The sequence below is a fragment of the Notolabrus celidotus genome, chromosome 20, assembly GCF_009762535.1.
Source record: "Notolabrus celidotus isolate fNotCel1 chromosome 20, fNotCel1.pri, whole genome shotgun sequence".
Taxonomy (NCBI): domain Eukaryota; kingdom Metazoa; phylum Chordata; class Actinopteri; order Labriformes; family Labridae; genus Notolabrus; species Notolabrus celidotus.
In genome coordinates this window covers 10,218,010-10,229,351 of record NC_048291.1, presented here as the reverse complement: position 1 = coordinate 10,229,351, position 11,342 = coordinate 10,218,010, and the positions used below count along the sequence as shown (strand labels likewise).

The window sequence follows — 11,342 nt, the reverse complement described above, 5'->3', positions numbered from 1 at the left end:
GGTTGAGGCAGTGTGAGGACATGCGACAAGTGTGCTGTGTCTGGATACTCCCGTTGTGGTTTGACAGTCCATTGGCGAGAGAGACGGGAGTGAGCTGTCTGTCTTGTGTCCCAGAGCGTCACACACGTAGACACTCAGTATAATCTGCACGTTCAATTCCAACTGCTGGATACAAAGTAAGACGGGAAGTGGAAGTGCTGTTCATGATTGTCTTGTATTCAGACAACTTGGATCAAATGCGTTATGGATTGCAGTAATCTAATCTTCAATGAAAAATCTTTTATTACTTACACATTTAAAAAAGTCACAAAAAAGTACTTTTTTGAACTTCAGTAAAGGTTCAGATAGTTTTGTTTAAACAGATTATAGTGTTGTCTGTGAAGGTTCTCAGTCATCCAGGTCATGGTACTTCAAAACTTAATCTGTTAGGCGACTGGACTGGTAGAAATCCTTGAAGACGTTTCACCTCTCCTCCGAAAGGCTTCTTCAGTTCTGAAGAAGCCTTTCGGAGGAGATGTCTTCAAGAATTTCTACGAGTCCAGTTGCCTTACGGATTAAGCTTTGAGATTATAGTGTTAAAAACATGCTACATGCTCTGAAATGTCCTCACTGTAAAGTAGTGAAAATGGTCTCTCTAAAGCAGGGGTTCCCAAACTTTTCAGCTTGCGACCCCCAAGATAGATACCAGAGACCCCCACGAAGTGATTAAATGCTGTTTCATACTTCATTTAGCTGGCCTGCAGAAAATTAAGCACCATCATGCACACCTGGCTGTATTTCCTGTGGTGCTGTGAATTAACTTGCTGCTACTGATGCTTCTATTAATTCCTTGTTAACTTACCCTAACCTTAAGAGTCATCAGGCAACAAAGAAAGACAGAAAACTAATGAAGCATTTTTGATTTTGCAAGATTTTATTTGAAATTTAACTATTTTTGTCAATTTTTTTTAGAATAATTGTTAAAATAGGCATCTTTAGATCATTTAAAAAAAGAAAAACAATTCTGGAAGACATCTTGCGACCCCAAATGAGTGTCTCGTGACCCCCCAGGGGTTCCCGGTCCACACTTTGGGAACCCCTGCTCTAAAGGACACTTCTACAAGCTGATTCTGTGCAACAATAACTCTACTCCACAACATGTTTGGCCCTTTAAATGTTTTACTCACAAGCCAAATAACATAAAAAATGCTAGTCTCATTTGCTCCTGACATTTACTCTGTGCGGCCTCACACTATGCTTAAAAACCAACGGGTGATGTCAAGGAGATTACTAAATAATACTACAAAATGACTACAAAAATAATAAAAATTACCATCTTCCTGTAGGTTTTACTTCATGCGCCCAAGAGGCTTTTTGACTTTTTTAGACACGATTTAAACATCTACTAAATTTTATAAGTATAAGTTGAACACATTGCTGATACTGAATTCCCGAAATTTTGTAAGAGTGCCAGTGAGCCATTGTGCCACCCTGCACAATATCATATCAGACATATTATTTTTTCCACTAGATTAAGATAAAATAACACTTCACTGAAAGCAATGAGCATTTATTTTGCATCAATGTGTAAGTTGGTTAGATGAGGAATGTCTTACTGCTCAAAATCTGCTTTCATGTCATCTAAAATGTGGTCTTGTTCACTGTTATCCATGTGGCTATTTTCATAAAGGGCCACTTCTCTGGAGTGTAGTTATACTCTGTTTTTTTTTGTCTTTCATTGTTTTTGTCATCCAGTGTTTGTCTTACACAATGTGTGCTCCTGAAGGCGCATCACTTTGGGTAGAAAGTCTGTCTTAGTCTTGTAAGGCAGCATGCAGTGATTCAAAATGAAAACAATGTTACATTTGACTCAAATGCATTTAACTTAAAGACATAAGCCTGTGTTCCACAATATAGGGTGTTCAAGTTAAAAGTTGTGAGAAAAAGACATTTTCTAATTGAGTACATCCATCCATCCATCATCTATACCGCTTGTCCCACTCAGGGTCGCTGGGTCGCTGGAGTCTGTCTCAGCTGTCATTCAAAGAGGCCGGATACACTCAGGACAGGTCACCAATTACAGGGCTTACAGAGAGCACACACAGACACACTTACACTTACCCATCCAGGCAATTTAGAGTCACCAATTAACCTAACAAGAATGTCTTTGGATTGTTGGAGGAAGCCGGGTACAAAGAGAGAACCCACAAATGCACAGTGGGGAACATGCAAAGTGCACTCATAATAACCCTAACCAGGATTTTGAACTGGGCACCGTCTTGCAGTGAGGAAACAGTGCTAACTACTGCACCACCATACAGAACCAAGTTCAGTCCAGATACATGAAAAGTGCTTAAGTTCAGTGACAAAGTAGTTGTACTCGGTTGCTTTCCATCTTTGAAAAAACTGCCTCATTCACCTCTGCATTCATGCATCTCTCTAATATGTGACGGAACAATTTCCCTCCAGCTACCAAGGTTTCACCTTCCTCAGGAATCATTTGAATTTTGATTGGACGCCCAAACACGTGCAACTTTTAAGAATCAATTTGTGATGAAAACAGCTTGTTCTATTAACTTCCTGACCCTTTTTATCCCTCTCTGTATTTATCACGGAGCAAACTGGTGGAACTCCAGCACAGGTTGTGAGGGTTTAATGATTGTTATTAACTTCCCCCGGCACCATCATGGCTGCTTATATGGCCTCCATTATGGCCAGCTGGATATTTGTCATTACTTCTCAAGGAGGAAGCGAGACAACTTTTCTGTCTTTTTTATTTTTCCACTCCTTTAATTTACAAACCCTCTCACTCGTCTTTCTATGTTTCAGCAAGCTGCCAAGCTGGGCCCGAGCTGTGGTCCCGAAAATCTTCTACGTCACCGAAAAGGCTTGGAACTATTACCCATTCACTATCACAGGTAATGCTTTAATTGTCCTGTACATCCTGAAATATTATACATGCCATTTCTTCTGCTGTAATCACCAATAGAAGCAAAGATTATGAAGCAAAAACTGACTGATTAAAAAAATAACATCTCTGTTGTGTATAAGAAGCTCCCTCTATAGCATTGTGAGGCATTGTAGACAGCTAAAATGAAAGTTTTGGAAGATGCTGACATTACCTCAACTTGTGCATGGCAGTTGTTACCTATATGTATTGCGCACCTGCCAAGTTGGCAGGCTCAAACCGAGGAGGCAAACCTTCGTTTTTAAAAATACATGCTTATGTGTGGGCTAAGCCACAGAGAATAAATCTCAAGATGGTGTACGAGTTTACCTGATGGTCTGATTTGCTTATTATCCAGAGTTTGTGGCATGTTTTCAGGTTGTGATCAATAGTTGGCTTGAATGTTTTACAGCTGTTACATTTAAAAAGGAACAATTTATTTCAGAGTGGTTCACAATGAGCACAGCAGCAACTGAAGTACATGTCAACCCTGCACAAGAAAATAACAGTCTCTCATTAGCATTTGCAACACCGATCTCAGTGTCAAACCTTGGTATGTTGTGTTATATAAGAGCAGTAACTGGCAGCCTTTCATCTGTTATTGTGGCACACTGAGTTCACCTGTAAGTGGTGTTTTTGTCATCTACGGTGCAATATCTCTCAGGTTTGAAGGTTCCACAACATTCTTGACACAGAAATTGGGAATTTGTCAGAAAGTAGTTAATCTGTTTTGATGTTTTCTTCGATCATCACAAATATTCGATTGAAAAGAAGTGATATTTTTTCATTACCACCAACTGGTAGGTTAAATTGTGATCAGTGTGTCTTCAAAATCGAAAAGTTTTTTTTCTTATTTGTAAACCTGTTGTAACTTTAAAGTGGATTCAGATCTAAGTCTTGAACAATCAATAAAATAGACCACATTAAACGCTTACAAAGTGGTCATACAATTCCCACCTCCATGAAAGGAATTCCTCTTTGAGGTGCTTTGCTATAACATGGCTCAGCTGTGGTTAATCCTCTCTCTATTTTTTTTAAAGTAACAGATGTATACAAAGGATATTTTAGTTCACAATTATTTGTGCTATTCAGATTTTTGAGGTTTATTTGGGATTTTTTATTTCGGTAATCAAATCTACGTTACGTTTGAGGCAAAAAAAAAAGAAGACCCAAATGCAGACAAAAAAAGGATTCAATAAATGAAAGCTGAGATACTTTTTTTTTTTAATCCAACAAAATCCACAAGCCTAATCCAAATGAGAAACACTGGAAAACATGGAGGGACTGAGAAAGACAGTACTCAATGAACTGAGGAAAGGAAAAGGGGAAACAGATAACCTAAATACACACAGGGTAATCAACACAGGTGTGACAAAAGACACAGGTGAGACTAATTAGAGTAATCAAACAGGAGGGGAAACACAGGAGGGCAGAAAGTAAAACCAGACACTCAAGGAACAAGTAATCTACAATAAAACAGGAAACAGTGTGTCATGAGTTGATGTGTAGTTTATTTTTTTCCTTGTTTCTTACCTTGGTTTCTCCCTGTGTGTATTCTATGATATAAGTTATCCTTTGTCTACCTTGTGTTTAGTGAGCCATGTCTGTATTTTCTTGTGTTTCTTAATCTAGTCTTGTGTTCTGTTTTAGTTTGTAGTTCTGAATCCCTGTTTCCAGTTTAGTTTTACTTCCTGCCCTTGTGTGTTGCCCTCCTTTTTTGATTACCCTGAATAGTTTCACCTGTGTCCTGTGTTCCACACCTGTGTTAATTACTCTGTATTTAGTTACTCTGTTTCCCCTGTCCCGTATTGGATCATTGTAGGTCTTCCTTGTGTTCCTAGTGTTCACTTATCCCGGTGTTTCTAGTGTTATCATTTGGATTCAGTATCTTGGACATTTTAGTAAGTTTGTTTTTACCTTCTGTTCTTTTAGTATTAAAAGTTTAATTTCTGCTCATGGGTCCTCCTCAGTTTTTCCTCAATTGTGACACAGTGTAGACTGAACTAAGAAACACAAGTGAAAATACACACAAGAAATACAAGAATACAATACACGAAATGGCAACTAAAATACACAACATGGAAAATATAAAACAAACCAGAGTAAAGATGAACGAGACAACATGATCTATTGAATGAAACAGGAAATTACTAAGAAACACAAAACTTGGAAAATACAAAACTAAACTAAAGTAACTCATGACAATATCTGTTAAAAGAAGCGAACATGTAAAGGAGTTTGATTGCGGCTAATTTTAAGTGAGAAATTTGGTCCATGATTTTTTTTAAAAGGAGTCATTAAATGCATTTCTGTTTGCAGATATTGAATACTACAATGGTAAGGATATTTGCAGATCAGCTTTTTAGTAGTTTAGCATGGGTATATGACAAACACGTGACTGAATATATCCAAAGAAAGGAAAGTGCTCATAATATACTGTACTTATCAGTCACACCGCTTAAAGAAAAAGCAGTTCTATGCTTTATCTATTGTAAAATGCTTTTACTGAGGTGTTTTTCCATTTTAAACTAAATAATTTTTCTCCTCTTATCTCGCTCATGTTATTTGATCCCCTGCTGTCATCAATGTGTCCGCCCCCATCACACATCTCCCGTTTCTGTCCATTACTCTGACTGCGTCTGCTGGGAATACACTCAGAGTACACGGTGAGTACTCACGCATGCACAGACATTAATCAGAGCGGGGGGGATGACATGTAAATCTTTGTGGTGGAGGTTAAAGGTGAGAACGGCTGCACTTTGTTGTGAATGAATGCAGCTGTCACAAATGGATGTTTGGTTCCTTTTCTGATTAAAAATGCAGGTGTAGCAAGAATTCATGGTCACATGAACAGACCTTGTGATGCACCATCTGTCACACTTTACACATCTGTATTTTTGTTAACTGGGCATCAACAAACTTCTTTACTAGCAACAACAGCAGATTAGCTCTCGTTATAATCTTTTGATCTTCTGCATGCAATCTAAAAAGGTACAAAAGGGTAAAAGAAATGCTTTGTGTATTGCTTTTCTGGCCTGAAGGAGCTTCACACGACATGTCAACAACCACATATTGACGGCTGAATCCGCTAATCTGTCCATCAAGATCTAATCCAATCCAACTCATTAAGGCACGCACCAATAGCAGTACCTTTGGGGGTAATTCCAGAAATAGTATCTTGCCCAGGGACACTTAGAAGTGCAGACGAGAGAAGGAATCGAACCACTGATTGCATGATTAGTGCAATCGGAGCTAAAGGTTGTCCAACAAACCAATGCATTTGAGTAATTTATACATCTCTATCAGATTGCTGAGAATACATAAGATACATAACATAGCATAACATGTATTACGTGGATATGAGTATGTACATTAGACCTGCACAATATGTGAAAAACTATGCTATGAACAATGACATTGTTTAATATTGCTTTAACAAAATAAAGTGTGCAGGGACTAGGCACACGTCCGTTTATCCATTCATCATTCATTATCTGTGTTACTTTTTTGATTAACTTAACTTAACTTAACTTAACGTAATATTTTTGGGGAATTTTCACCTTTATTGATAGGACAGCTGAAGAGAGACAGGAAACGTGGGGAGTAGAGAGCGGGAGAAGACATGCAGCAAAAGGTCGAGCCTCGGAGTTGAACCTACGACCACTGTGACGACTATAGCCCCTGTAAAGGGGACGCGCTCTTAAAGTGACGACCGACAGTGCCCCATTAACTTGATTTTTGTTTAAAAATCAGTTAGGCAAATTGAAACCTTCAACTTCTGTAAAAATCAGTTTGCTTCAATGTCATCTTTTGAGCTGAGCTGCCGAGTGAACAACTTTGCTCCAAAAGCAACTCAGCCACTTGTAAGGCATGTATGGTAATTCTTATTCTCTGACAACAATGAGATTGCAATTTATTTTTGCCGCAAGTAATGCACAGTAATGTTTATCTCTAAATATGGATAAGATAAGATAAGATAATACTTTATTGATCTCAGGGGGAAATTCGTTTGTTGCAGCAACATAAACATATTAGCAAGAGTAGTTCAAGAATAATAGACACACATAGAGATTGATTTAAATAAAGTTCAAGATACAAAATAAAAATAGAGGAATAAAATAAGAATATAATTAAGAATGTAATAAGTATATACAGATGTTGCACCTAGTGTAAATAGTTGTAATTATACAGTCAGTAAGGACATGTTATGTAGAGGTGACAGGTCGACATGGTGTGATCACGGTGTGATTATGACAGATGGCAACAGGGTCATTCCAGGATGATATAAAATAAATAAATAAATAAATATTGGGGTGTATCGTGCATGTTAGAACTCTATTTTTATGTTAAAATGCTGAATTTCTCTACATGTCATCATTGTTAATGATAAAACGTTGTGAGAACAACAGTTCATGAGATAGAATGGGATTCTCTAGCTGTACTCACAGAGTATGTGTGTGTGCCACAAAGGGAGACAGTGTTTGTGTTTTCTGACATTTTGCATTTGTTATTCTGACCTTCATTGATCAGATTGTGCTCACAGCAACATTTATCTAATCAAAACACAAATAACATCTTGTCCCAGATTTTTCATTTTCCGCAGGGTGACATTTCACTTCAGCCATCCATCAAACATGGTGTGATCTGACTCTTTGATTAAATCCAAATCAAGTGTTTTACTATTCATTTTTCTCCCTCTTTCCACCCCATCGTTATTTCCTGTTTTATTCAGCCAATCACAAAGGGTATCCAATAGTAATAATTATCTTCAAGTATTGATTCATTCACTTCCACTAGCCGGGTGGAATAACATGTAATCCCTCCAGGTTTGTGGGTCAGCCTTGGGTTACATAGAGGTTGCAAATGTCAATATGATCAGAATTAGAATCAGGATTATTGGCTGAGAAGGCTTACCCATGCAAGGACTCTGTCTTGGTGTTGAACAACAAATACAGCAGAGCACCTTCTGTCAAAGAACCTAGAAATGATAAGAGGAATGTACGGTGGCCCTGAGAGCTAAAAGCACTGCAACTGAAGAAAACACATGCAAAAAGACAAAACACAAGCAAATTAAGAAAACGTCCTCATCAATTTGACAACACATGTGCAGCATTTAGAAAACGCGCTGCAAAGACCACAACAAAACACATTAGAAAAATGGTATGCAGAGACCACATCACAACACATTAGAAAAATGGTATGCAGAGACCACATCACAACACATTAGAAAAACTCGCTGCAAAGACCACAACACAACACATTAGAAAAATGCGATGCAGAGACCCCAACACAACAGAAGTGTTTCCAGAGGACACTTGTTGTTGACGCGGCAACACTTACTTTTGTGCCTCATTTTCCAACACCACTGACAGAGTGCACCTTCATAGCCCTGTGACTCGCGACAGCGCGATTTTGTAATGTGTTGTGTTGTGGTCTTTGCATTGCATTTTTCTAATGTATTGTGTTGCTGTCTTTGCATCACATTTTTCTAATGTGTTGTGTTGTGGTCTTTGCAGCGCGTTTTTCTAATGTGTTGTGCTATGGTCTTTGCAGCGTGTTTTTCTAATGTGTTGTGTTGTGGTCTTTGCAGCACGTTTTCTAAATGCTGCACATGTATTGTCAAATTGATAAAGATGTTTTTTTAATTTGCTTGTATTTTATCTTTTTGCATGTGTTTTCTTAAGTTGTAGTGCTGTGAGCTCTCATGGCCACTGAAGGAATGTATACAAAGCATGTACAAGAGGTGGACATGTGTGCAGAAATGTGAAAGGGGATCATTAGTGCAACAATGCAGTAGGATTAGGCACAGTGTGCAATATAAACAGGCAATACTTACAGTGAGCCCAATGAGGGTTAATATGCATGAAGTCAGATTTTGATGCTTGACATTAACGCAATGATAAGTGATATGAAACATGACCAAATGTCTCTATTTATGCAAAGAAGCATCAGTTCTGCTCCTCCTCCTCCTCCTCCTCCTCCTCCTCCTCCTGCTCCTCATGTTCCTCAGAGCGAACACAGACACCCTGTGAAGGAGTTTAATTTCAGCCACTTCCGCATCTGAAATCAGATTTTCTCATTTTCTACTCAGAGCTCCTCAACATGCAAAGGTTGAAATATGAAATCTACCAGTCGCCTTCAGGGCCTTAATCTCCATTCACCAATTGTCTGACACTTCACCTGTATCCCTGCTGCACCAATCCACCACTCAGTATCTACTTCTCAAGCAAATTTCCCTTTGAAGTCATTAAGAAACCCTGCAGCTCCTGAATTGACTGTCACTGAAAAAGAGCACTAATGATTCGCTCTGGGAAGTCGGAGGAACATCAGCCTGCCCACCTTATGTCTGCAGCAGAGAGGAAACGTCAATGAGGCAGAAATAAAATCAGCAGCAGGCCGATCACTCCCCTGAGAGGGAACAGACATAGGAACATCTGGATGACTGAGTGAGGTCATGAAGGCCGATGTAAGATCGAATGAGCAACTTTTATCTCACTGAGCAAACTACAGGATATAAGAGCAGCCTGAAAAATATGCTGTAGTTTGATACAGATTCTGCTATTACTTCTAAATCTGCAATCATGTTTTTTTTAAACAGGGATGAACCTTTAACTTAAACAAGGGTTTACAGTCTGAGTTAAAGGGGATTGTGTAGTCACACTGCCTCATGGGATGGATTAAGATTGGGGCTGTTTTCTTATGGTTAGTGGTGATGATGCAGAAGATTAGAGTAGATTGGGAGTGGCAATTCCTATTATCTCCATAAACAAACATCTGCGTAAGAATCCTCGCAGATATGCATCCAAATGTTTAATTTACTCCTAATGAGTTCCATTCACTTGTTCAGGAGCCTTGTGTTCTTCAGCGATATTATGAAGCATGATGCAGGCCAGAATTATGTTGCATACTCGCTGTGGGTCTACTCCACGTAGGTAATTCAGGCATGCAAAGCGCCTTTTCAACACCCCATTCAATTGTTCAACTGTGCTCCTAGTTCTTCCATGAGCGTATTTAATGCAAGTATTGAATAAAAGACTGATTAAATATGTGTCATGTGTCCTACATGTCTCTACATCCACCTTGAATCCACTTTTCCAGTGGGATCAGGATAATCCAGATTTTTAGCATCATACCTATCCTTATCTCCACCTTAGAGTTTTGAAAAAACCCAAATCAACATTTGATCTGGATTCTGGGCAGGATTAGAATACCAAATCGGTATCCCACTTTTGAAGGATCAGGATTTGGTAATCTGCTTTTGAAATACCCAATTTTGAGATTTAATCCTATCTAGATCATTCTGATCCAGATTGAAGTTTTTGAAAATCTGGGCCCAGAGGATCAACACAGAGATGCAAAAGTGTTACACAAACAGAAATACAATAAACTTGCCTCATTATTAGTAGGGAGGTAACTATACTCATACTCGCACGAACTGTTTCTGCACATCTAAGGTCCCCACACGATATGGAAAACAGGAGCACACCACACACACAGCATGCATAGCCAATTATGTCGTCGTGAAACAATGGTGTCAGTACAGTGACTGTCTCAACAAATCACCTCAAAAGACACTGACTTCTAATTCTTTTTGCGTGTGATAAGATTTATGCTGTGAACTCACACAGTGGTAACCTCGGTGTGTATGAGTTTGCTTCAATGAGGAGCGGGAGGGGCTGTAAAGAGAAGAGCAGAGGGTGCACTGGTTGAGCATAGATTGCGTCATCTCTCTGGTAAAAAAAATACATATTAAGGGTCTTGCAGGTTCATAGAAAACAAAATGAAAATGGGCCTTTAGTCAAGAGTAACATACTGAATACATGTGTTTTACGATGAAAAATATGAATCCCTCGAAGGACATCCACCAATACATTTCATTTACTCCATCTCTCCTTGATAACAAGTATTTTGCGGTTGTTATTAAAAGACCTTCCCTTGTAAATCTTGTTATCCTGAGATAATGCTGGTTTTCAGCTGTAACTGCTTAGTTCCAGTTGTATTTTAAGAGAAGTCGATTTTTCTTTCTCATTATCTCGAGATAACAATGCTTGTTTTCTTGTCCAGTCTTCATGAGAAAACAAGCCTTGTTACGTTGAGATAATAAGATAAACTGATCCTTTATGAAAAGAAAACCATTATTTATAAGTGGAGATCTTGGAAAAACAACTGAACAGATTACCACAGGAATACAGATCATAACACCTTTGGGATGCATCATGGCTTAAGGCTTCCTTGAATCTGTAAGTTCTTCCTGTTGAAAATCAGTTGTTTTTTTGTCGTTTGTTGTTTTCCGTAAGCTTTCAATTTGAAGAACTCAAAAGACTGCATCTGTTGTCTGAAATAAGAGCAGTTACAGTGCACCCCCCCTCTCTTCCTAACACACACACACACACACACACAAAAAGGAAAATGTGCA

At 38.6% G+C, this 11,342-nt stretch overlaps 1 protein-coding gene across 3 annotated transcripts in view; it reads left to right on the top strand.

Moving 5' to 3' along the window:
• The window catches only part of pitpnc1a (phosphatidylinositol transfer protein cytoplasmic 1a), a 60,898-nt gene that overhangs the window by 39,013 nt on the left and 10,543 nt on the right, over positions 1–11,342 (top strand). For all 3 annotated transcript variants that reach the window (XM_034710609.1, XM_034710608.1, XM_034710610.1), the window contains exons 3-4: positions 2,809–2,897; positions 5,585–5,592. In XM_034710609.1, the coding sequence (XP_034566500.1) occupies positions 2,809–2,897; positions 5,585–5,592 (97 nt within the window). The remainder of the gene's footprint in view (positions 1–2,808; positions 2,898–5,584; positions 5,593–11,342) is intronic.